Raw genomic sequence first — 26,189 nt, 5'->3', positions numbered from 1 at the left:
CAGGAGTCATTCCTGAGTGCAGAGCCAGGAGTAACCCCTGTGCATCGCCAGGTGTGACCCAAAAAGCAAAAAAGAAAAAAAAAGAATCACAATTAGCTATACCTAGAAACATCTTAGAATGAATAACTTAGGTTCTGTTTTTTGAGGGAGGGGGCCACACCTGGCAATGCTCAGGGGTTACTGCTGGCTCTGCCTACAGGAATCACTCCTGGTGGTGCTCAGGAGACCATATGGGTACTGGAGATCAAACCCTGGTTCGTTAGATACAAGGCCCTACCTTGCTGTACTACCTCCCCGGCCCTGACTATTAGTTTCTCTACAAAAACTGACGTAAAGCCTCCCAGTCAGGGTTCCGGGAGAAAGTTCAAGCAGCAGAGCCCATGCCTCGCATGTGATGGGGTGTGGATTTGATCCTTTGTAACAGGTGTCCTGAATACTACAAGGTGTGGCCCTAATTTTTAAAAAGGAGGGGAAGAGGTCGAGAGAAAGTACAGTGGGGAGGGTGCTTCCCTTTCATCCCCAGAATCCTATATGGCTCCCTGAGCACCACCATGAGTGATTCCTGAGTGTAGAGTCAGGAGTAATCCGAGTATTGCCAGGTGTGGCCCCAAAACAAACAAACAAAAATCTATGAATCGATTTGGGGGAGATACCTCAATGAACTGGAGCTCATGTTTTGCATGCGGGAGGCCTGGGCTCAGTCCCAGCACTGCCTGGAATAAACCCTGAGCAAGAAGCCTGAACACTATGGAATGTGGCCCAAAAGCCAACAGCAAACTTCCAAGTACAAAATTAATAATTTGTTTATAGTGTTTTCTTTTTCTTTTCTTTTTTTCTTGGAGGGGGGGTCACACCTGGCGATGCACAGGGGTTACTTCTGACTGCACTTAGAAATTACTCCTGGCGGTGCTCGGAGGACGATATGGGATGCGAGGGATCGAACCTGGGTCAGCCGCGTGCAAGGCAAACTCCCTACCCACTGTACTACTGCTCCAGCCCCAGTGATGTTTCCATTTCATATAAGACATTCCAAACAAAATACGTATAATCTCCAGATACGTAAATCTTTCGGTATACTTACATATTCATTGGAGTTGTTCAACACTAGTTTTTTGTAGTTTTGTGTACAACAGAGAATCAGAGAATGATGAAATAACAATAAATATTTGCTAGGCTCTAGACTCCCTGAAGGTTCGAAACCCCTACAAAAGGGCCAGAGGGCCCAGTGGGCTGGACATGTCTTGCATCCCAGGTCTGCGTGGTTCCTCACACCAGCGACCACTGGGAGCAATGCCCAAGCAACACCAGGTAGGGCCACCACACCACAAAGAACTTTTTTTTACTAAAATAAACTCCTGGGGCCGACAGTACTGTGGGCAAGGCAATACTTTCACACGTCGAGAGTGACTCAAGCCCACCCCCCAAAAAATTAAATAAAAAACTCCTAAGTAAAAGAACATGTGCTAAAAATTAACTTAATGAAGCCAAAGAAGTAGTGCAGGGCGTAAGGTGTCTGCCTTGCGTGTGGCCAATCCAGGGTCGATACCCAGCGCCACCTATGGTCCCCTGAGCCCTGCCAGGAGTAATGTGATACATGTATATGTATATCTGATTTGCTAAAACTTGACATTACTATATCCAATTGTCAAATCTCAATCCTCACCTTATTCATTCTGCATCACTTAACAACTGATCACTCACTCCTTAAATTCCTTTCCTTTTTAGCCTCAGTTTCCAGGCCAGGTATATAATTCAGGGTAGAGCACTTTCTTGTGTGAGGCCTGGGGTTGGATCCCTGGTATCAAGATCTGGTCCTCAGATTCTTGCTAATTTACTTCCTGCTCCTTCTTGATCTTCTCTGTTGGCTCTTTGTCTTGTCCCCAACTCTGCGGCACTGGCAAGCAAGCTCACACTCTGGTTCAAGCCTCCGTGCAGTTCCTCCAACACATCAAGTCCCTGAGCAACTTTTCTGTTTATTTTTATTCCCTGGTGATCTCCAGTTTCATGGCTTTAAACACTAATTATATGTTGACAATTTCCACATTTCTAGCTGAGTCTCTACAGTAGCTATAAATTCCAGATTTTTACACCAAACTGCCTACTGGACAACTTCATTTGAATATCTAATAAGCATCTTCAACACAGCCATGTCAAAGATGATTCCCCATGTTCTGACCTAGCTCATTTAATTACTCTGGTCAACTGTGCAGGCCCAAAACAATGAAATCTACTTAGTCTCTTTCTCTAATACCTCATTATTCACTGTGCATCTACTGGCATTACTTTTTGTCAAATCCACCACCATCCTAGTCAGTTCTACCTACTGCCTAAATTACTATAATAACCTAATTGGTTTCCTAACTTCTACCCTTGCCCCTCTACAATCCATTCGCAATATTCCATTTGAGCAAACCTTTTGAGAAGTTCAGTCAGGGGGCCAGAGCGATAGTTCCAGGGGGTAAGGTTCTTGCCTTGCACGGCCAACCCCTGTTCTGAGTACCACCAGGAGTGATCCTTGCTGATATGATCCTGAGTCCAGTGCCAGGAGAAGTTTGTCACCTCAAGTGCATCAAGTGTGGACACCCTTACATCATATCAAGGGGGAGAAAGGAAAAACACACTTCAACACCGACTCCCTACCTTCCTCTTTGCCTTTTCTCCTATGACAATTATCCTCACATAATCGAAGATATATCTGAGTAATTCATCCACTGCCTCACTAGAATTCAGACTGCATGAGGGCTGGTACTTTTGTTTGTTGTTGCATTTCCAGTATGATTACGGCACAAGGAAGCACTCAATTATTTGTTAAATGAATGAAATCTTTAAAGTGAGTAATTGAAGTCCACAGAGAAATATGTATAATCCACTCTTTTTCTCTCTCTTTCCCACCCACACGTACAAAACTATATTAAATCTATCCTGGATTAAATTTTCCGGTTCATTGCCTACTTTATCTGTCCTGAAACTCTGCCATCACTGGACAGTGACTGCAAGTGGGCACTGTCTCTTTTTCTCTGACCACGTTGCCTTCCTTTCTTAGGGAACTTCTCACCAGTTTCACGCGGATCCTGCTTAATTCCTGCAGTCCCAATGCTGACAACGACACCTCCGAGAGGTGGGCAGAGGACCTGAACCAGACTGGTCAGCGTCCTCCCTGCCAGTTACTGGAAGCTGGCAGAGAATAAAGCCAAAAATAAAGGAAATCAAAGAGTAAAAGGTAAGAAAATCCTACTTAAAGTTATCACTGGAATGCTGGATTCAATAGCTCCTGGGGTTAGAATGAAGAGAGGTAGGGGCAGAGAGATAATACTGTGGGTAGGGTGCTTGCCTTGCACAAGGCTGACCCAAGTTCCACCCCTTATAATCCCCTGAGCCCTCCAGGAGTGATCCCTGAGTGCAGAGCCAGGGTAATCCCTGAGCATCACTGGAGAAGACCCATAAACCAAATCAAACAAATAAAACAAAAGGCTATTAGGAAAAAAAAAGTTCAAAACTAGAAAATAATTTAAATATCCGTCAACAGACAGTGAACCAGCAAATGATGATTGCTCCATATTATGGGAACATGCAATTAGAGCATGGATGTGAGGGTGGGGTGGTGTCGAGCAAAGTCTAAAGGTACTCTATGGCTGGTGTGTGCTTTGCATGCCTGAGGGCTCTGGGTTTTGGGGTGAGTTTTTTTGGCTTTTAGTGTCCCAGCTGGCAATGCTCAGGTATTAGTCTTAGCTCTGCACTCAGGAATCACTCCTGGTAGTGCTTCAGGGACCATATGAGATGCCGGGGATCGAACCCGGGTTGGCCACGTGCAAGGCAAACACCCTACCCACGGCACTATCACTCCAGCCCCCAGGAGGCCTGTGTTGAATCCCTGGCAATACTCCAACTAAGCCCCAAGCACAGAGCTGGGAGTAGCCTCTGAGCACTGACAGGTGTAGCCTCCCCAAACAAAAACAATATAATAACAAGAGCACTGGCTGATATGTCCGATTCCCCAGCACCAACGCAGAGCAGGAGGATGGTCCTCCTCTCCCTCCAACCTCCAAGTAAGGAGTTTGCCTTCTGAATAAACGCAACAAGAAAGATTCTAGAGAAGTGGATTAGCAGGCACAGCCAGATGCCAAATAAAAAGAGAAACTAAAATTTATAAACCAAAAACCATACACAGGGCTGGAGTGATAGCACAGCGGGGAGGGCATTTGTCTTGCATGTGGCCGACCCGGGTTCGATTCCCGGCATCCCACATGGTCCTCCGAGCACCGCCAGGGGTGATTCCTGTGTGCAGAGCCAGGAATAAGCCCTGTGCATCACCGGGTGTGACCCAAAAAGCAAAAAATACAAAAACAAAAACAAAAAACAAACACCAAACAGTAGGTACAGACAGCCTGCTTCCACTCCTGCCCTCACTAAGACTCCCGTAATAATGTATCTGCACTCCACTCTCTCCCACAGAGATGATCTTTCTTTGGAAAAACCCAACATCCCTGAGAAAAGAGCACAGGATGCTGAAATAGGCAACAAACTGCATGCAGGCACACAAAGATTCTGGTCCTCTTAAAACATAAAGGGATAATTAAAGGTTATCAAGCACTTGAAGCTCCAACCTGAAAGAGAGAAGCCAAAACTATCAGAAAAAAATAAATACATAAAAAGGTGGGGGGGGTGACTCTGAAGAAACAGACAAAGCAGGGAACAAATGAAAACTGTAATTAATATACTCAGAGACCAAAGACAAATCATTGCATCCATGAAACCAAAACAGGATGCTATTTTCAAACAGAGAGGGTGAGGACAGAAAAAGAACAAGGAAGAGTTTGTTGAAGTAAAGAATTTACCCTGTCTTTCTGGGTTTGTTTTCCATATTTTTGGAGGGTGTTTGGCTTTGGGGGCTACTTCCAGCAGTGCTCAGGGGCTGTTCCCACTTGGTGCTCAGGGGAACAAGTATTGCTGGGGATCAAACCGAGCACTCCTCCATGGAAAGCCTGTGTTTCAGGCCCTTGAGCTCTCTCCAGCCCATCGACCCTCTCACCAATTTGTGGGGGCCACTCCTAGCAATGCTCAAGGAACCATGAGGTGCCAAGGAGCAACCCTGGGCTCCTGGGGCCCTGACACAAAGCAAACACTCTGCTCCTTCTGGACTACCTCCCTGGTTGTTAGGATTCTTTTATTTATTTAAGGTGTGGGCTGGAGCGATAGCACAGCAGGTAGGGCATTTGCCTTACACGTGGCCAACCTGGGTTTGATTCCTCCGCCCCTCTCGGAGAGCCCGGCAAGCTACCAAGAGTATCTCGCCCGCACGGCAGAGCCTGGCAAGCTACCCGTGGCGTATTCAATATGCCAAAAAAAAAAAAAAAACCAACAGTAACAACAGGTCTCACAATGGAGACGTTACTGGTGCCCGCTCGAGCAAATCGATGAGCAACGGGATGACAGTGACAGTGATTTAAGGTGTGGAGAGGGGTGTGCTCAGGGCTTACTCCTGGCAGGTTCAGGGGGCCACATGGTGTGCCACGGATCCAACTTGGGTTGGTTGGGTGTAAGGCAAGCACCTTATCCACTGTGCTATGTCTCCAGTCCCTCTTATTTATTTGGGGGCTTGGGGGGGTGGCGCACACCAGGTAGTGCTCAGGGCTTATTCTTAGAAGGGCTCCAGGGACCACATGGGATACCAGGATTGAACGCCAGGGAGGCCAAGTGCAAGACAAGTGCCCCTCCTTGCTGTTCTATCTCTCTGCCACCCTTTAATTTTTTGGCAAGGTTTGGGCCACACCTGGCAGTGCTCAGGGGCTACTCCTGGCTCTGTGCTTGGACATCACTCTTGGAGGTGCTTTGCAGCGCGAGGCATCAAACTGGGATAGGCGGCACACATGGCAAATACTTTAACCCCTCTGCTATTTCTCCAACCCCTAGGTTTCTTTTAAACAACAAATTTCCGAGTCCCTTTCATACAATAGTTTTAGCAGACACTGATGGTCATATATAGGATACTATTAAAACCTTGTGAAGCTGAATTTAGAACTATCCAGTTGCAGATTGTGTAGTGAAAATAATGCAATAAAAACAAGCAGTTTACAGAAAAAGAATCCTCAGAAAGTATTCAAGAAAATATTCCAGGGCCAGGGCAGTGTATTGCTGGGTTTGGCCCAAAAAACAATCAAACAAACAAAATTGAAGAAAAAAGAAAATATTCCAGTCATCCAAGTTATATGAGGAAAGCAAATTAAAACAATAGATCGGTTCACATCAGATTGGGAAGGGAAACCAAAAAGCTGACGGTGCCAAGTACTGGCCAAGACACAAGGAAATATGCCTTATACACTACTAAAGGAAATGTAAATCACAATCCTTGTTTGTTAAATTTTCAAATACATCAGGGACCAGGAAAGAGCTTAAAGAGTGCTGCATGTGGGAGACCCTGGTTCAATCCCTGACACCACATGGCTATCTGAGCACTGAGCCAGAAGTAGTCCAAGTACCATCAGGTGTAGCCCAAAAAACAAAGTTTTCAAATAAAATCTGTTGTCTTATTTCTGAAGTCATATATAACCTGGATGTTAGTGAAGTGATGTTTATGGTACATACGTACTAATATAGGAAATAAACCATACACCAATAGGAAATGGATAGTGGTATATTTAACATAATGGCACGTTGAGCAATTAAAACAAAAGAATACATGCGTCATAACAAACATATCTAAAAAGCAATGAAGAAACAGAAGATAGCAAATACACGAGAAAGGCAACTGCGTTTTGTGGAGAAAAATTTTATTTTTAATATTCCAAAGCAACACAGTTTACAGTTAACAGATACATGTTATCTAATACATGTCTCAAATATATATGAAACAGGAGTTGGGAAAACAGGTCATTGGTAGAGTGTATGATTTGAATACACGAATACATGAGGCCTGGAGTTCAATCCTTGGCACCAAAACAAAACCACACTAACTCCCAACTCCTACCTTTTCCCCACCAAGCCCTGGCAACAAACAAAACACATATTAACCCAAATTCACAGTCACTTTCGTTCTGCCAATAACCCTGTCTTTCTCCGAAGATAACTTTTAATTTTAATGTTCTGTAACTTTTAAGTGGAATAAACGGTTAATATTTTACCCTAGATGATGGGTAGAGTGATTTTTTTTACATTATTCTCTTCTATTATTTTATCCACCATATATACAGTGAATAAAATATATATGTATTATATATTTTATATATTAATATATATTCCATATATATATATATATGGAACAAAGAAAGGCTGTATTTCTATTAACTGTACATATGTGTCCCTATTAAGAAATGGCTTTTCAGGGCTGGAGCAATAGCACAGTGGGTAGGGCATTTGCCTTGCACACGGCCAACCCAGGTTCGATTCCCAGCATCACATATGGTGCCCTGAGCACCGCCAGGAGTAATTCCTGAGTGCAGAGCCAGGAGTAACCCCTGTGCATCGCCAGGTGTGACCCAAAAAGCAAAAAAAAAAAAAAGAAATGGCTTTTCAGGGGCCAGAGCAATAGTAGAGTGGGTAGGGCATTTGCCTTGCATGCGGCCAACCCAGGTTCAATCTCAATCCCCAGCATCCTCCACAGTCTCGCCCCCCCCCAAGCACCGCCAGGAGTAATTCCTGAGTGCAGAGCCAGGAGTAATCCCTGAGCAATGTCAGGTGTAATCCAAAAAGTCAAAAAAAAAAAATTTTAGTCAGAGAGACAGTACATCAAGTAAGTCGCTACACCTTGCATGTGGCTGACCCAGGTTGGATCCCCAGCCAGCATCCCATATGGTCCCCCGAGCCCACCAGGAATGATTCCTGAGTGCAGAGTCAGGAATAGCCCCTGAGCACCACCGGGTATGGTCCAGAAACAAAACCAAAAATGAAACAAACAAAAAAGAGTCGTTTTCCATCTTGGAGTTGAGAGGAGATTAAAGCAGTTATAATTACAAGTACCTTGGGGATACTGATTTCAAATACACAGGCCCAGCCTAGCAGCACTTCCTCCAGCTAGTACAACATATCTATAAGATAGGAATAGGAAGGTTTAAAAATTACTGCTCTAAGGGCCAGAGTTCAGGCTGAGCACATGCTTTGGATATGGGAAGCCCCAGTGTCATCCCTCCATCAGGTCCCCTAAGAATTGCTAGAAGAAGTGGCTCCTTAGCACAGTGCAAATAATAACTCCCCTGCCCCCCCGCCCCACCCCCCCACACACCCAACTTACCACTGTGGCCCAAATAACTAACAAAACAAAAGATGAAACTGTTTTTGCTCTCTAGGTAGTTGCAGGTAATGTGAAATCAGAAAGGGCAGTGAACCCCAGAATGGGTCCTGATTTCCAATTACCCCTGGAGCCTCAAACCAATTTCTAACTATCAACTGCCTATAGTTATTATAATCTAAAATGCTCAGTAGAACAATGAAAATGTCCCAAGACTTGAGTTAAAAATAAAAGCAAATTACAACATACTACGTACATCATGATCTCATTAATTTAAAATAGATTAACTGGCCAGGGAGACAGCTCAAAGGGCTGGACCGCAGGGTTTACATGCTGGAGTCACAGGCTCAGGCCCCAAGCTCCAGTCCCCGCGATGCAGCGTTCTCCAAGCATGGGGAGACCCAACAAAAACAAACAAAACCAGTAACACAGGGTCAGGGACGCGGTGCAGCAGTCAGCATATGTCTTGCTTGTTTGTGGTCCTCAGTTTGGTCCCAGATCAGACCAAACACATGTGCATGTATATACTCACCACGATCAAGGAAACTGCAAGAGGGGCCAGAGTGATAGCACAGCAGGTAGGGCGTTGGCCTTGCACGCAACCAACCCGGCTTCCATACCCAGCACCCATATGGTCCCTCGAGCACCCCCAGGAGTAATTCCTGAGTGCAGAGCCAGGAGTAACGCTTGAGCATTGCTGGGTGTGAACCAAAAAGCCAACTAAATAAATAAAGGAAACTGTAAGAATGTATATTAAGCAGTTAACAGTGAATTTTCTCCCAGGCAGCATTCAAAAACTATTTCTATAGCACCCTGTTTTTTTTCCCACCCCAGTTTTTTGTTTTGTTTTGTTTTGTTTGGGGGGAGGACACACTCAGCAATGCTCAGGGGTTACTTCTGGATCTGTACTCATATTACTCCTGGTAGTGTGTGAGGGAACCATACGGGATGTTGGGAATCAAACCCAGGTCAGCGGCACGCAAGGCAAACGCCCTACCTGCTGTACTGTCTCTCTGTTGCTTCTCTTTGTACAAAGAGCGCGTATTTTATCTATAAACAGGGAAGCAAGCACATAAAGGCTACAAAACCATTAGTTGGTTACAGAATTATGGCCAAGCAAGGACCACACATCTATTTGCTTTGTTTGGGGGCTCACCCGACGATGTTCAGAGACTACTCCCAGCTCACGCTCAAGAGATCACCAGGACAGTGCTCACGCAGTGCCGGGAACTGAACCCAGGTCTCCTGCATGCAAAACAAGCAAGCCAGCCACTTCCCAACCCCAAGTGCCACACGTGAATAAATAACAGTTTGCTCACGGCGCCTCCCCCACATGCTTAGCATGTGCTTCAAGCCCCTGAGCTCTCCCTCATTAAGGGAATTTTCAAGGATGCATAAATGTAAAGAGAATGACAGAAGCTATCACCTGAATTTAACACTTTCCAGTATACTGTGACTCCTGTTCATCTGCATTCCTTCATCCCTCCATAAATATTTTGAGTGTATTAAACATACACTAATAAACCCCCAACACACACACACATACACACACACACACACACACACACACACACACACGCACACACCTTTTATCAACAGCTATCTTCCTACTAAAATCTCAGGCTTCAGCCCCGACTCTCTACATGCCAACCCTATCGCATCCCTTTTCATTCTTCTAGACAGGCTGATTCCTATTTTTAAACTGTTAGCTACTTTACAGTCTCACTTTCTTTGCCTGAAACATACCCTTGGCTGATGGTCTGGCTCCTCCTTATCCTTCATGTCACAAATGAAATGTTATAACCCAGCGACCTTCCCAGACTATCCTAACAAGCAAAGTTCATTATTTTTAGCTTTTCACACAGAACTACAATTCTCGGGTGTACAGATATCACTTTTTTTTTTAAAGGAATACTTTGGGGGGAGGAGGGAAATAAAGGAATAATTTTGATTTTATTAAACTTGAATGATAAATTAGCCTTCTGCCTTGGCAAAAGAAAATATTTCCAGATGTTAAATAAAAGCCATCCATCTCTTAAAAATGTGTTTGAAAAGTATCTTATTTTAAATCGAAAACCCTAAACTCTGAACCTCACTGGATCACCTGACAAAGCATCGGCCAAGAAGCCACCGGGGCGGCTCAGCAGTGCCAAGTGCCTGTCCTGTAAACTCGACACCCTGACTCCCACCCCCAGGTCCTACACACGAGCCAAGTGTGGTCCCGACAGCTCTGCATGGGGGAACCTCAACACCGCAGCAGACCATGCAAGCCCTGGCACCGGCCCGTCTGATACCCGTCTACACCCCACCCGAAGGTGCAGCAGCACCGTGGCCAGACATAGCTCAACAGGGAGAGTGCGCGCACCTGCTTCCACCCTCAGCTCTGCAGATGCTCCCCTGAGCACTACCACGAGTGGCCTCCCAAGCAACAAGCCGACGGGCTCCTGAGCACTGCAAGGTCTGACCCCCCCCCCACAAAACAAAAAATAGAAATGTAATTTATAGCACAATATCCACGGAGAAAACTCTAAGCAATACAGATCTCAATGTCCAGAAAATGCATGTCGTTTTATTCCTCACAATGAGTGTGATCATCAAGAGAAATTGTCTCACTAACCACTCCGCTACTGTGGAGTACTACAGCTGTATTCTAATTAGAAAGGCCTGGCAAAAGATTGCAAGCAAACAGAATTACATTTCAGTACTTAACTTGCATTTGCATGGAAAAACTATTCAAACAAGCCAATGTATTTCTCAAGCAGTAATTCAGAAACATGTGGCTAAAGAGAATTAAAACAATATAAATCCACTACTATTGCATAATACAATCAGAGAATCATAATGTTAACAGAACTTTGAAGAACACATAGGAGGCAGAAAAATAGGGCAACAGTTAAAGAACCTGCCTTGCACACAGCTGACCAAAGTTCAATCCCCCATATGATCCCCTGAGCACCTTTTGGAGTGGTCCCTGAGCACAGAGCCAGGAGAAAGCCCTGAGCATTGCTGGGTGTGTCCTCCCCTCAAATGACCATCTAGCCCACTCTTTGAAAATGAAGATGTAGAGGGTCGGAGAGATAGCACAGAGGGTAGGGCAACTGCCCTGCATGCAGCCAACATAGGTTTGATCCCCAGCATCCCATATGAGCAACCAGGAGTAACTCCTGAGCACTGCTGGGTGCAACCTCCCCTCACAAATAAAGAAAATGAAGAAGTAACCCTTCAAATACTTCTGACAGTAGTCCAGAAATCTCTTCAATTTTTTTTTTAGTACATGAATATTTCTAGAATATTTACTAAGCATAAGGTATTTGAAATAACTGGGGTATGGGGAGACAGAACAAAAGGCGGGCACACGTGCTTTACATGCTGGAGGCCCAGGTTCAACTCCAATCTCATAGTCCCCCGAATAATGCCAGGAGTGACTCCCCCAATCTCAAGAGTTGGGAGTAGCCTCTGTGTAGCACCAAGTGTAGCCCAAAAATGAAACAAAATAAGCATCTGAAAAAATTATACTCAGGAGAAGCCATGATTGTTCTGCATATGCAAATTCAAAGAACTTACTGAAAAATTTTTGGAAGTTTTAGCATAACTTAGGAACAACAGTCAGAATAATAACTTGAATACACTAGAGTGAACTTCCGTTATGGGGGTGGAGAGACAGTACAAAAGTACAAGGGTTAAAGCACTTGCTTTGCATGTGGCTGGCCACAGTGCAATCCCCAGAGCCGTATGGCCTTCTAGGCACTGCTAGGAGTGATTCCTGAGCAGTCAGAAGCTCTGAGCACTGCCCATCCCCCCAAAGAAAGAGAGACAGAATTTTAGTTAGCTATTTGATCTCTGACAATACCTAGTCATCCAACCAAACAAAAAAATATCTATTATCTTCAATAATTCCTTCAGCATCCCACACGAGTTTAGTGGGGGGAGTTAAATCAAGAAGTGCTTCAAAGGGCTGGAGAGATAGCACAGCAGGTAGGGCGTTTGCCTTGCACGCGGCCGACCCGGGTTCAAATCCCAGCATCCCATATGGTCCCCTGAGCACAGCCAGGGGTAATTCCTGAGTGCAGAGCCAGGAGTAACCCCTGTGCATTGCCAGGTGTGACCCAAAAAGAAAAAAATAAAAGTGCTTTAAGAAGGGAAATACTTTAAGCACTGAGCACTGCTGGTATGGCCCCCTAAAAAAAAATGCTGAGAGAGAGCGAGCGAGAGCAGTATGCTTAGGGAAAATCCAATAGACACAATTTTACTTAAATATTCATAAATGGCAATCCATACATGAACCCTGAAATACAAATAATGTTAACCAGAAAGTGATAAATAGGCAGCTTTTCTTTTTTTAAAAAAAAAATAAATAAAGGCCTGAGGGAGAAGCCCATGTACCCTCCAGAATTTGTCTCTCTCTTTCTCTTATTTCCCAAATGAAACTGTTTTGCCTCAAAAAATGTAGTCTGGAGAAAACTTTCTGACTTTTTGTAAAAAACAACCTCAAAGCATAACATATGGGGGCCAGAACAATAGTACAGTAGGCAGGGTGTTTGCCCTGCACGAGGCTGACCCGGGTTCAATCCCTGTACCCCATATGGTCCTTCAGCCCACAGGAGTGATCCCCAAGTACAGAGCCAAGAGTAAGCCCTGAGCACAGCCAGATGTAGCCCCAAACAAAATAAAACCAACCAACACAGCACATAATGTGGCTCAAACAGAAGATGAGCCTGCAAGAAAAGGGGAGGCCAGACTAGGACCTGTGTAAGAAACATAAGTCATTTCAAGAACTTTGAAAAGTGCCAGAAAGGCTGCTAGGTATGGAATGACCTGAGAGACTTCCCTTCAGAAAGATCTGGGTAGAGTGTGATGGGCCGGCGATAGGCTGGCAACACAGAAAACAGAAAAATCAATCCCGGGGAAGTTTCAGCTGTCCATTCATTTCTTTAGAAATACACAGTGGGTTCCTTCACCTGTGCCAGAGTCTGTAAACATGTGGATGATACAAAACTCCGGCTCTAAGGGATTGGGATCAAGAAGGAGTCTGTGGAAGAGCAGTGAAGCTGATTAGGAAGAAAACAGACTCCAGGAGCTGGAGCGATAGCACAGCGGGTAGGGCACTTGCCTTGCACGCAGCCGACCTGGGTTCGATTCCCTGCGTCCTATATGGTCCCCTGAGCACTGGCAGTAGTAATTTCTGAGTGCAAAGTCAGGAGTAACCCCTGTGCAGTGCCAGGTGTGACCCAAAAAGCTAAAAAAAAAAAAAAAAAAGGAAAAAAGAGAAAACAGACTCCAGGTCTGAGAAGAATACAGTGTAAGACGATGACTTGCTGTGCCTGACCAGGTTCAATCCCCGGCACCCGTATGTCCACCAAGCCCTGCCCGGAGTGATTCCTGAGTGCAGAGCCAGGGGCAAACACAGAAGACTGTGCACCCTAGCCCCCTGCAAGAGAGAAAAAAAAAAGTTGAAAACCGAGCTGGAGAGAGGGCTCGAGGACTCAAAGGGCAGAAGCCTGGCATGCCGGAGGCCGGGTCATATCCTCAGCATGCATGGTACCCTGCACAGCACGAGACCCCCTAGCACAAGGACCAGGAAGAGACCCTACCCTACCCAGCAAACCAACCACGGCCCAAACTCCAAAGCAATAATTTAATTGTTATGACATGATCCTAAAATGAACTATACCCTTGGCCACCAGTCACCTCGAAGGAGCAATTTTTTATATAGATAAAAATAATGGTAACCCATGGCAGTGGATATTACAGTCAGGCAGGCAGGATGTAGAGTAAGAACTGGTGAGGGGCGCTGGAGCAATAGTACAGCGGCCTTGGAGGCAGCCAAGCTACATTCTACCCCCACACGGTTCCCTGAGCAATGCCAGGAGGGATCTCTGAGCACAGAGCTAGGAGTGAGCCCTGAGCACAGAACTGGGAGTAATACATGAGTATAGATCTAGGAGTAGGCCCCAAGCACAGATCTAGGAATAATCCTTTAGCACAGATCGAGGAGTAATCCCTGAGCACAGATCGAGGAGTAATCCCTGAGCATAGATCGAGGAATAATCCCTGAGCACAGATCAAGAAGTAATCCCTGAGCACAGATCGAGGAGTAATCCCTGAGCACTGTCAATATGCCCCCAAAACAAAACAAGGATCTTAGAATGCATTCCAAGGAATACTGAAGCAAAAGTGAACAGGAGGAAACCTTTTAATATCAATATTGCAAACCACAATGCCCAAAAGGAGGGAAGGAAAAGATGGAGGGAGGGAGGGAGGGAGGTCACTGTGCTGGGAAATACACTGGTGGAGGGATAGGTGTTGGAATATGACTGAATGACTGAAATCCAATCACAAACAGCTTTGTAATGGTCTAGCTCACAGTGATTCAATGAAAAAAAAAATTTTTTTTAAGTGAACAGGAGGAATTCAGAGTGGTCAAACAAGAAGAAAACCAAGAGACTTCAAAGCAGTCAAGCCCCCCAAAATCATGTTTCTTAAAGGAATGAGTATGTCAAATGTTGCTAAAAAGGATGAGAAGGCTTAAAGGATAAGAAGAAGAAGGTGGGGCTGAAGACAGCACAGGGGTTGGGGGCGCATGATTTCATGAGGGGACCCTGGTTCGCTCCCCCTGGTCCCCCAAGCACAGTGATGTAGCACCGGAAGCCCCGAGCATGTCAGATGTGGCCCCTGGGGCCCCCATGTCCGGCCTGGGCTGCCTGCTGGTTGTTCCCCAGCTCCTGAGCTGTGTCACACCCGAGGGCCCTGGGGGTGAGCCATCCAGTCTGGCTGACTGAGTCCTTCTGAGAGTGGCGCCCGGCCCCCCCCCCCCCACTACTTGGGACAAGAGGAGGAAGAAGAGAAGAGCACTCATGAGAGCTGCTCACTTTTCTGACTTTTTAATGAGAGGAGAAACTGACTAGACATGTCTAAAGTGTTAGAACTGAATAATTACTCTTGTGAGATGGATTATTTCCTGCAGGACAACTTAACCTTTTATAAACTTGTTTGTTCTATTTAAGTACTTGCCTCTTTACTCTTTATCACACCACCTCTTTTATTTCCAGTCTGGCATCTATCATGATCTGTAATTAATTGGCTTGTTTGTTCTTTATTATAATATTAACTCCACGAAAGCTACCTTCCTTGTCTGTTTTGCTTGTGGCTACATTCCCAGAACCTAGGATAATGCACAGCTCAAAAGCACTTGTGTTTTTCTGGTCATCCATTCATCTGCTTACCTTTCTAACAGGAAAGACAGAGAAGGATTAAATAAAAATCAAAGGTCATTGAGTGTCCTCCCAAACCTTAAAAAGTAACCTCAGAAAAGCATATGGGGCCAGAGAAAAAGAGGATGGGAGGTGAGGACTCGAGAGTGACCTGCCCAGTTTGAAACACAGCACCACAAATGGTCACCCCAGCACCTCCAGGGGGTCAAGCCTGAACAATGCTGGGTATGGCCCAAACACCCCCACCCCCGCCAAGAAAAAGGAGCAAATGAAAATATCATTTAGGGCTGAGGGATACAACAGTACTTGTTTTGTATGTGCCTAACCAGAGTTCAATCCCTGGCTCCCCAAATGGTCCCCCAAACCCGCCTAAAGTAATCCCTGAGCACAGAGCTAGGAGTAAGCCCGAAGAACCACTAGGTGTGGCCTAAGAGGAGGAGGTGGAAGAGGAGGAGGAAGAAGAAATGTTTTAAAGGGCAATGATGGGGGCCAAAGCAATACTACAGCGGGTAGAGCATTTGCTTCACATGCGGCTGACTCTGGTTTGATCCCAGCATCCTGTCTGGTCCCCTGAGCACCACCAGGAGTAACCCCTAAGCATCGCCGGGTGTGGCCCCCACACAAACAAAACCCCTTAAAAAAGGGAAGAAAAAGAGAAGAAAAGAAAAAGAATAAAGGGCAATAGAGTCTAGAATGACAAAAATTTCAATCTTGAACTTTTCCATATAATATCAGATTACAAGGAAAAAAATATCCTTCTCCATAAACCAGATCAAGCAAGTAGGCAACAAGAAACAAGACATTCTGGACAGTCTTTTTCTAGGTCTGTAAAAGCACAAGAAAAACACTGAATGAAAAACCAGTTTCTCATTTTCTATATTTCAAAGTTTCAAAGGAGGGCAAATAACCCATGATATCGCATATGCTATCATTTTAAAACTATGTTAACCAATTTTAATCAACTTCATAGCTCTCAAAATTAATTTTGTGCATGTGTTTTTTTTTTTTTTTGGGGGGGAACAAATAAAAACATGTTTTAGGGAATGGAGAGAGAGCACAGGGTTAAGCCACTTGCTGAGCATGAGGACAAGCCTGGTTCGATCCCCAGAATCCCACCTGGTCCACCCGCATAGAGCCAGTAGTAAGCCTGGAGCACTGCCTGGTGTGACCCAAAACCAAACTGAGCCAAGGAAGTTTACATGTATATTTACACACAGTGAAATGTCACTTTCGGAGACCCAGGAATGTGGCTCAGTGACGGAGCACTTGCCTTCAGCCAAACCCGGCACAGCCCCAATAAACGTGCCACTAGCCACCGTGGCTCTACAGTTGTGATCCTTGGCAGCACATAACTGAAACAGTCATCAAGGGAAGGGGAGAGAAGAAAACACTTCAGCATCACTTTTTTTTTTTTCTTTTTGGGTCACACACGGCGATGCACAGGGGTTACTCCTGGTTCTACACTCAGGAATTACTCCTGGCGGTGCTCAGGGGACCATATGGGATGCTGGGATTCGAACCCGGGTCGGCCGCGTGCAAGGCAAACGCCCTACCCGCTGTGCTATCACTCCAGCCCCACAGCATCACTTTCTAAAGACGGGCTGGTGTGTGGCACAGCGCAGAGCACTTGTCTTGCATGTGTGAGGACGTCAGCACAGCTACTCCCTGAGCACCAGCAGCTCTGGCCCCCACACCAGCAAGAAAACAAAAAAGACAATAGTACTTCACTTACACACATGTTCAGAAATTTCTGAAGGTAAGAAAGCAATATTGCGCCCGCACAGCAGAGCCTGGCAAGCTACCCGTGGCGTATCCAATATGCCAAAAACAGTAACAATAAGTCTGACAATGAGAGACGTTACTGGTGTCCGCTCAAACAAATCGATGAGCAACAGGGTGACAGTGACAGTGAAGAAAGCAAACCAAACAATGATTAACCAATCACCAGTCACAAGAGCCTGGGCATTAGCCCAGTGGGTGGAGCGGGTCCAGTTCTTGCTGGACTCAAAAACTTTGGATTCTGGAGCCCTGGTTCCAGAACCTGCACTGCATGATGTGTCCCCCCCCCCACCACATACACATGCAGTGACACTCCCCCTCCCCGAAGCAGTGAGTCAGGAATAGATCCCAGCACCTGACTTCAGTAACAGCTATCCTAAGGGCAGGTGGACCGGGGTACACACATCTTAGTGTTGAAGCAAAGTGGAATTTCTCCTCTCTGTTTGTTGTGCTTTGGGGTCACACCGGGTGGTGCTCAGGGGTAACTCCTGGTTCAGCACTGGAGTTGGCTATTGGCAACGCCTGTCCACCATGCAGCACCAGGAACTAAACTCTAGAATCCAACATGAACGCACATACACCAGCCCACTAAGCTGCTTTTTTTCAATTTACGTTCTTAACATAGCCACCAACAACAAATTTTGATGATTAGAATGCAAACTTTCTCTTCACTCCTGTCACATTAGAGATGAACTGTCACTGAAAATTGTTTTGCCAACAGATCAGGTCCTGAAGTGTTGATTAGAGCCTTTTTATGAGTGAATGAGAAAACAGAACATTAGTTTAAAAAAAAAAACACACCCACGAAGTATCAATGCCTGGGCCTGAACAAGAGTACAGCAGGTAGTACCCTTGTCTTGCTCCCAAGCCCAGACAGTTATGGCTGCTCCCCCTACCCCACCCCTGCCCAAAGCAAAAATAAATACCACTGCCTATTTTTCAGTCCAAGGGTCTTACCCCTCCTCCTATGTTCGTATACATTCAAAGAAAACAACTTGATTAAAGGTGTCAGAGCACTTGTTCAGTAGGTAGGACACTTCCATTGCACACAGCCAACCCTGTTCAATCCCCAGATGGTCCCCTGAGCACTGCCAGGAGTAATTCCTGAGTGCAGAATCAAGAATAACCCCAGAGAATGGGCACTGGTGGAGGGATGTAAACAAAATGCAAACATGAAAGTTCATAAGTTTGTAACTGTATCTCATGGTGATTCACTAATAAAATTTAAAAAAAAATAACCCCAGAGCATCACATACTGTGCCCCCAAAACTAACAAACAAAAAGGCCCATCTTGATAAAAGACTTAAATAAAACAATAATTTGTTACAGCTTGAAGTGTTGCTTTCTTGGGGAAGTTGCTATGAAAATTCTCGGTAGCACTCCTGCACTTAAACACCTCAGTTTGTTTAAGCACAAATAAGCAGCAGCCACAAAGCCTTGTAACAGCACCTTTGCAGCAGAGACGCGCCAACCCTTCTCTGCATGTATGCTTCTATCACACGAGGCGGGAGGGAGGAGAGAGGGAACAGAAAGCATGCCTCACTTTTCTGTGCAAAACTGCCTTCCACCAGTGATGCTATATCAACTCTGTATAACATCAACTCTGCATAACAGTGGTGCTGTTATCATTCTATGATAGGCCCACAGAATCTTTTGGAATTCAATCCCTAAGAAAACAATTTCTTTTGCTTGATTTCAATTTTTGGTTTCTGAACCATACTAAGAAGCGCAAGTACTCAGGGCTCACTCCTGATGAGGGTGGGGGAATCATACAGGGAGCCAGGGACTGAACCTGGGTCAGGCACGAGCAAGGTGAGCACCCTAGACGTGGCATACAATCTCTCTAGCCCCCAGGAAAAAGAGTTCTTTTCACTGGTTTACTTGTCAGGGAAACTCTCTTTAGCTTTTAAATTAAGCAAATCATTACTACTCTAAAATAGAACTTGCACAAACCAAAGCAGAGCAACCTCTCTCTCCAGATCATTTTCTACCCAAGATTTTTGTTTTTAAAAACCACTGATTTACAAATTAACTATTCACAGATTCACAAGGTTTACCACAGATAATCAGACAAGGATTCACTGAAGAAGTTCAACTTAAGCTGAGCAGGAAATGAGGAGCTACACTGGATGGAGAGCCAAAGGAAAAGCACTGTGGGCCGTGGGAAAAAAAGGAATCAGAACCTGGTTAAGAACGAGAAGGTATACAGCTGGGGCAGACAGCCCAAAAGGGAAAGTGGTAAACAGTTAAACAACAAATTTCTTGATTTGAACCTGGCCACAAATCCATCAAGTCAGCCTTCCTTCACATGGCTTTTAAATAGTAAAACAGCAGACTTCACATACAAAAATTCAAATAAAAGCAAAGAAAAACATGAAAGGCTTTCAAATAAAGCAGTACTGTAGTAAAGATTAAATTGCTGATTCCAAGGGAACTAGAGACTAATGTAGGGGCAGGAGCCTTTACAAGCAGGTAAAGTGCTTGCCTTGCACACGGCTGACCCAGGTTTAATCCCCGGCACCTCACATGGTCCCCAAGACAGCCAGGAGTGATCCCTGTACCCAGAGCACAGCTGAATGGGACCTAAAAATCTCAACAACAAAAAGACAGACGAAGGCTGGCACTCAGGGTTCAGGGGTAACATGAACGCTGCTGTAAATCTCAGTGCCCAAATAAAGGAAACTGGGGCCAAGAGATCATTTAACCAGCTGAGTGCATGCTTTGTTTGCAGGAAGCCCGGGTTCGATCTCTAATACTGCATGGTCTGAGTGCAGCAGGAGGGACCCCAGCGCTAAACCAGCACCACTAGGCATGGCCAACGTCCCCCAAATTAAGTAAACAAAGCAAACAAAAGAGAATTTTAAAATAATTTCAGGGGGCTGAAGTGAGAGTACCTTGGCACCAAGGTCACTGCCACGGGGCCAGAGTCAAGTGCTGGCCCAGTGCACCTGGAAACTGCAGCCTGGAAAGGAAACTTGAACGGCAGCTGGGAGCCAGGTCTTGCCTGCCACCAATCCAGATTCGATCTCCTGGCATCCCATCTGGTTCCCTGAGTACTTCCAGGAGTAATTCCTGCAGCCAGAGTCAGGCATAACACCTGAGTATTGCTAGGTGTGGCACAAATTAAGTAAATAAAAAACCTAATTTCAAAAGTTAAAAAATAGTAATTTCTGGGGCTAGAGAGGTAGTCCAGCTGATATGGTATTTGCCCTGCACGTGGCCAACCCGAGTTCAGTCCCTGGCATCCCGGATGGTCTCCCAAGCACCACCAGGAGTGATACCTGAGCACGAGCCAGGAGTAACCCCTGAGTATTGCTGGGTATGGGAAAAAAAAAATTAACTTCTGATTCCCAGGCAGGGGGTGTGTGGCTTAGCGGTAAAACAGCTGCCTTTCATGTGTGAGGCCCTGAGTTTGATTCCTGGCACCGCACAAAAAAAAGTAAATGTGAATTTCTGGTTTCTAACTGAGAACTCTGCAACCAAGAGATTACAGCACTTCATTTTTCTGAAAACATTTTTTCTATTTAAGTGGCCTCTTGGCCTTTCACTGAAGGGCTCACATTTTACAATTCACACAGTTTCAAATTGCTGTTGCCGTAGAGACCCTGGGGCTTTCCTGGTAGGGGGGGAGAGCGTGGGGAGCAGGGGCCACATCCTGCAGTATTCAGGGGATGATGCAGTGCTGGGATCTGAACCCGGAGATCCTGCAGGAAGCACGTGAAAAGCGTGTGCTTCAGCTCTGTAAGACAGACATCTAAGACATCGTGCCAGTGCAAAGAGCAGACTTCAAATCTCCACACTAAAAAAATAGCACTCCCAGAAAATCAAACACAGAATTCCTCCTGCCGAAGACCAACTAAAATTCTAAGTAGTGGGTAAACCTGACCTGTGATCTTTCTTACAGCAAGACTGATAATAAGGTGTTGTGTTTGTGGTCCAGGAGTCGGCTCATCTAGCATTTATCAGCTCGCTGTGCTTCGGGTTATGACTCCTTGCCCAGAGGTTGCACTATGAAGAATTTATAGACATGTCTGAGAAAACACAGGATACACAAAGTCATTGGAGAACCAAATTTTAAAAATTCATGTGCTGGGTCCAGTGATATGTCTCTGTAGTAGAACACCTGCCATGCATGTGTGAGACTGACAGCTAAGTACAAAAGATGTGATTCCCTAGCACTACAACCAAGTACTCAACCCCAGCACAGCAACACAAAATAAGAACGCGGTTCATGCAGATGTCTGAATATGCATCTTTTTCGGGGGGGGGGGACAGGGTTGAGGGGAGAATTTGGCGCCACACCTCATGATGCTCAGGGTTTACTTTTGGCTCTGTACTCGTGGATCACATATGGCAGGTTCAGGGACCATATGGGATGCCAGGAATTGAACCTGGGTCAGCTTCATGCAAGGCAAGAGCCCTACCCGTTATACTAGAGCTCTGGTCCCCCTTTTTTCCTTTTTTTTGGCAGGGTGTTCAGGGGACCCAGGAGTCCCACCAACGACTGTCAACCCAGCAGAGACTAAATTCAAGAGCCCCATAATTTGATGCTGCTCAGGCATGCAAGGCATGAACTCTAACTGCTATACTCTCTTCTGACCCCCAATTGTATATCAAAGGGAAAAAAGTAAGGAGCAGAGAAAGAGACAGAGCACGTGATTTTTATGCAGGAGGCACAGGTTCCATGCCCAACACTACCCTGTTGGGTATCCCAGCAGGGTACCCCAGGCCCTCAGCAGTGACCCCCAAGTATCAAGCCGGGAACACAGCCAAATACTGCTGTGTCTCCCCCTCAAAAAAACAAATTTAAAGTTGAGGCTTGGGAGATAGCTCAAAGGACTGGAACACATGCTTGGCATGGGGTAAGTCACAGACCCCTGAACACTGAGCCGGGAATAACCCCTGAATATAGGTGTGTCCCCACAAAAAATATGTATTTAAAAAATATATGTATTTTAAAAAATAAAAATAAAACAAAAGTAAAGAAATATACAATCTAGAGCCTAGCAGTATTATTTTCAAATTCTACAACCTGTGGCAGATGATTTTCTTGGCACGTGTGAAACTGGCATTTTGCCCATGTTTACATGAACTGACAGGAGCTGAAGCTGGAGGAAGCATTTCTTCCTTCCAAGGTGACAGGTCATACAGGGCCAGCTCTGTGTGCATGTAAGTGGTTAATGTCCCAGTCTCCTCCATGGGTGTTCACACAAGGGCCAGGGCCCGCATGAGCATGTGCCTGCCATCTCCCAAGCATGACAGCCTCTGTTCCATCAAGTGTGCGATGATGTGGGAGAAATTGTGATCCCAGCTTTCAGATCATTTTCCAACCCCATCTTCCCTATATTCTTGGAGGGAATCTTGAAACAGTCCGTTTGGTCTGGCAAATCCAACAGTGTATTTCTGCGCCAAATGAACCGCAAAGTCACAAGAAAAGAGCTATCCCTACAGTCAAGTTTAGCGTTATTTGATTTCATAAAAACAGAAGGTTTGCGGATGGAGAGATAGTACAGTGGGCAAAGTGCTTGCCTTGCATGTGGCGGACCCTGGTTCCATCCCCAGCACCGCATATGGTCCCCCAAACACTCCCAGGAGTGATACCTGAGCACAGAACCAGGAGTAAGCCCTAAGCACCTCCAGGTGTAGCCCAAACACCACCACCATCCACCCCCCGCGCCGCCCCAAAAAGGTTTAAACGAAGTGTCAGAAGACAGATCTCACACCTTTAAATATTTTCATATTTGTTTATCTCCTTCTTTAGTTATGTAGTTTCCCTCCACCAGGCAGGAAGAGGAGATGTTGCCTGCATAGGAGCACCACAAAAATAAAGCCAGCACACCCTGAAAGTTAAAAATCTGGGGTGCGTTCAAGAAGTAAAACACCAGCTGGTGCACCCCCAGCGTGGCAAAAGGCTCATAGAATCCAGGTGAGGGCACCAAGGTCACTGCCGCGAGTCAAGCGCCGGCCCAGGGCACCTGGAAACTGCAGCCTGGAAAGGAAACTTAGACGGGAGCTGGGAGCCAGCCGGGAGCTGGAGGGCTCCCCAACCCCGCCCCCGGGGGGGGGGATCTCAAGCATCCGCACCCGGGGGCGTTTGACGGGAACTGTCCAAGGTTAGAGCCGGGCACGGTGCGGGGCACCGACGGAGAGACGCTGCGCGCCCTGCAAGTAGCGAGCCCCGCTCCCCTGCATCCCAGCGCTGACCAGGTGTCCCCGGCGCGGACGCACGGGGCAGGCAAACCTCCCTCCCGGCCGGGAAGGGGCTGGCCGAGAGAGGGACACCTCTGGCTTCCCGCGGCAGCCCCCCGGCGCGGGACGCGGGCCGGCGGAAGTCGGGGACCCGGGACCCAAGCGCCGGGAACGCGCTCCCCCCGCCCCCGCCCCAGGAAAAGTTTGAACCGCCAGCGCGCGGGCTCCCGGGGGTCGGAAACTCCGGCGGACACCCTAGATTCCCCGCCCCGGCCCGGCCCGGCCCGGCCCGGCCCGGCCCCGCGGTGCCCGACGCCAGCCGCTCGGCTCCGCGCTCACGCCCCGCGCCCGCGGGGCCCGGCCGCTCCGCCCGACGCCCCGCTTCGGCCTCAACCTCCCCTCGCAGCCCGGGCGGTGGAGGTGCGGGGGGTTTGGAGGGGGGTGGCGGAGAGGGTCCCGGGCCCCGGCCACAGACCCGGCCCCCCGCCCCCGGGAGGCCCGGCGCGACCCCCGGGCGCGGCCCCCGCCCCCCGCCGGCGGCCCTCACCTCCTCGGCGTGCTTGCGCAGCGCCTTCTCCCGCTCGTACTGGGTGATGAGCTGCTCGTTGTCGTCCCGCAGCAGCTCCAGCTCCACCTGGTGCTCCTGGTCCTGCGCGAACACCGAGTCCAGGTTCTCCAGCACGGCCACCACCAGTGGCATCAGCTCCTTGACCACCTCCTCGTCGTAGCGCCCGATGAGCCGCTCGAACTCGCGGTAGATGGAGCCGGCCAGGCCGGACACCCGCTCCGACATCACGGCCCCGGAGCCGCCGGGCTCCTCCTGGTACACCACCCCGTCCTCCAGCTCCATGGTGGCGGGCGGGCGGGCGGGCGGCCCGGGGTGTCGCCGGCCGAGGGGGGCGGCACGGGCCCGCGCGGGACGGGCCCGGCTGGGGCTGGGGCTGGGGCTGGGCCCGGCGGGGTGGGGGCCCGGGCCGGAGGAGGGGAGGGGTGGGCTGAGCTCACTCAACCCCACGGCCGCTGCACCAACTGCCGGAGCGGCCGGGCCGCGCGCGCCGCACGTCACCCGCGGGGCGGGGTCCGCGCCGCGTCGGGCCGGTGGGCGGGGCCCCGCGGGAGGCCAGGCGCGGCCGGGGGCGGGGCCGGCGCGTCATCGGCCGCCGACGGCCGGGCGGTGACGTCAGCGCCGGGCGCCGCGCGGGCGAGGCGGCGGCCAATGGCGGTCCGGCGAGGACTTGTCCACGCCGGCCGGGATTCGCGGGGCGGCTCCCGGAGGGACGGGGAGGAGGCGGGGGTGGGTTCCGGAAGAGTGACTTAGCCATCCCGATTTCACCTAGCCCACGTTCCGCTGCCTTTGGACACTTCCTAAGCGCCTTTTGTTCTCGCGGCTGGGCGTCCCCACCCCCCCACCCCGCCCCCGGCCCCCCGGAGGAGGAGAGGGAGCCCCGGAAAGTTGTCGTTCGCTCAAGGTCACGCGGCTAGAAAGGCAGAGCCCGGGGGCGGGGGACCGGCGCTGCTGGGGGAGTCCGGTCTCCCCCAAAAAAAGTGGGAAACGGAGGGGGCGGGAGGGGCGGGGCCGGGGTTAGCCGGGGCGACCGGCGTTCGCAGGCAGTGACCGTCGGGCTAGCCCGGAGGGCTGGCGATGCACAGCGTCCGCACTTACTCCGCCCGGGCACTGACTGTGGCCTTCCCTCCCTGGCCCCGCGCCGGCCGCGGCAGGGGCGGTGGGGAAGGGGGGACTGGGGAGCAGGGGCAGGGGGTGGAGTCACTGGCGAGATCGAGTCCCGTGATCCGAGGTCTACGCCGCCGGCCGCTGGGAATCACGTGCCAGGAATGACACAACGTCCCAGCCTCGGGCGGAATGAGTCTGGGCTCGCTTCCCAGAGTTCTCAGTTACCCCCTGCTAAAGGGGCGGAAGACGCGCCCCTGAGTCCCGCACCGCCGCTGCAGGTGACTCAGGAGTCCTGCCGCGTCACTCATGGGAAAAGTCGGCGGAGTCCAAGACAAGCGTTTTAGGAAGGGCGGGGAATCAGCTTCCTCCTGCAACCGTAAATTGCCCGAATTTGGTCTGGTTCGTCTGAGCAAGCACGAACTAGTCCCCAAAGTCTCCCAAGCTGCAACAACCTAGAGTCCCACAAAAAAAAAAAAAACGGAAAAGGTGTGATGCCGGGGCGGTAGTACAGCGCACAGGGTGTTTGTCTTGCACCTGGCCGACGTGTTTTCAATCCCCATATGGTTCCCGAGCCCCGCCAGGAGTGATCCCTGAGTGCAGAGCCGGGAGTAACCCCTGAGCACCGCCGAGTGTGAGCCCCCTCCCCTCCACACGCACACCCAACAGTGGAATAGGTGTTGGATGAAGACCATCTCTAAACTAAAGGAAACAAAAAGGAAAATCCTAGGCCATATCAGATGGGACAGAATTTGCTACTGGACTGGCTCTCATCTCCACCTCACCTCCACCCCGTTACCGCCCACCCCGCCCCACCCCTGGGTCCCAGGAATGCATTCAGCTGGGCGTGAGCCTTAAGTCCCCGCTCTCTTCAAAACTTTCCTGCTTCTTGAAAACCTGAAAGTCTTCATCTGATTCTCCTTTTTTCCTCCGTACTCCCGAGGGTTATCGTCTCGGCAATCTATATTTATACCGCTATTTTCCTGGGAGTCAGAAGCACAGTACAATTTAGGACAAGGTTTTAGCTTGTCTTTCTAATATTATCATACACACCAGAAAATTTAAAGAAGGCTGGAGAAAGAGCTCAACAGGCTGAAGTATACACGTCGAAAGCAGGAAA

General features: G+C 48.2%; 1 protein-coding gene across 4 annotated transcripts in view; it reads right to left on the bottom strand.

Moving 5' to 3' along the window:
* The window catches only part of SPAG9 (sperm associated antigen 9), a 121,362-nt gene extending 97,044 nt beyond the window's left edge, over positions 1-24,318 (bottom strand). For 2 of the 4 annotated variants that reach the window (XM_055129935.1, XM_055129937.1), the window contains exon 1: positions 23,948-24,265. In XM_055129935.1, coding sequence (XP_054985910.1) covers positions 23,948-24,250 — 303 coding nt within the window. In that variant the 5' untranslated portion in view covers positions 24,251-24,265. Of the gene's footprint in view, positions 1-23,947 lie in introns of all 4 variants that reach the window. The other 2 variants (XM_055129938.1, XM_055129936.1) reach the window with 2 other exon arrangements.
* Between the last annotated feature and the right edge of the window lie 1,871 nt (positions 24,319-26,189).

The sequence above is a fragment of the Sorex araneus genome, chromosome 3, assembly GCF_027595985.1.
Source record: "Sorex araneus isolate mSorAra2 chromosome 3, mSorAra2.pri, whole genome shotgun sequence".
Lineage (NCBI taxonomy): Eukaryota > Metazoa > Chordata > Mammalia > Eulipotyphla > Soricidae > Sorex > Sorex araneus.
The sequence above is the reverse complement of the archived record's forward strand: the minus strand, read 5'-3'. Positions and strand labels throughout refer to the sequence as shown.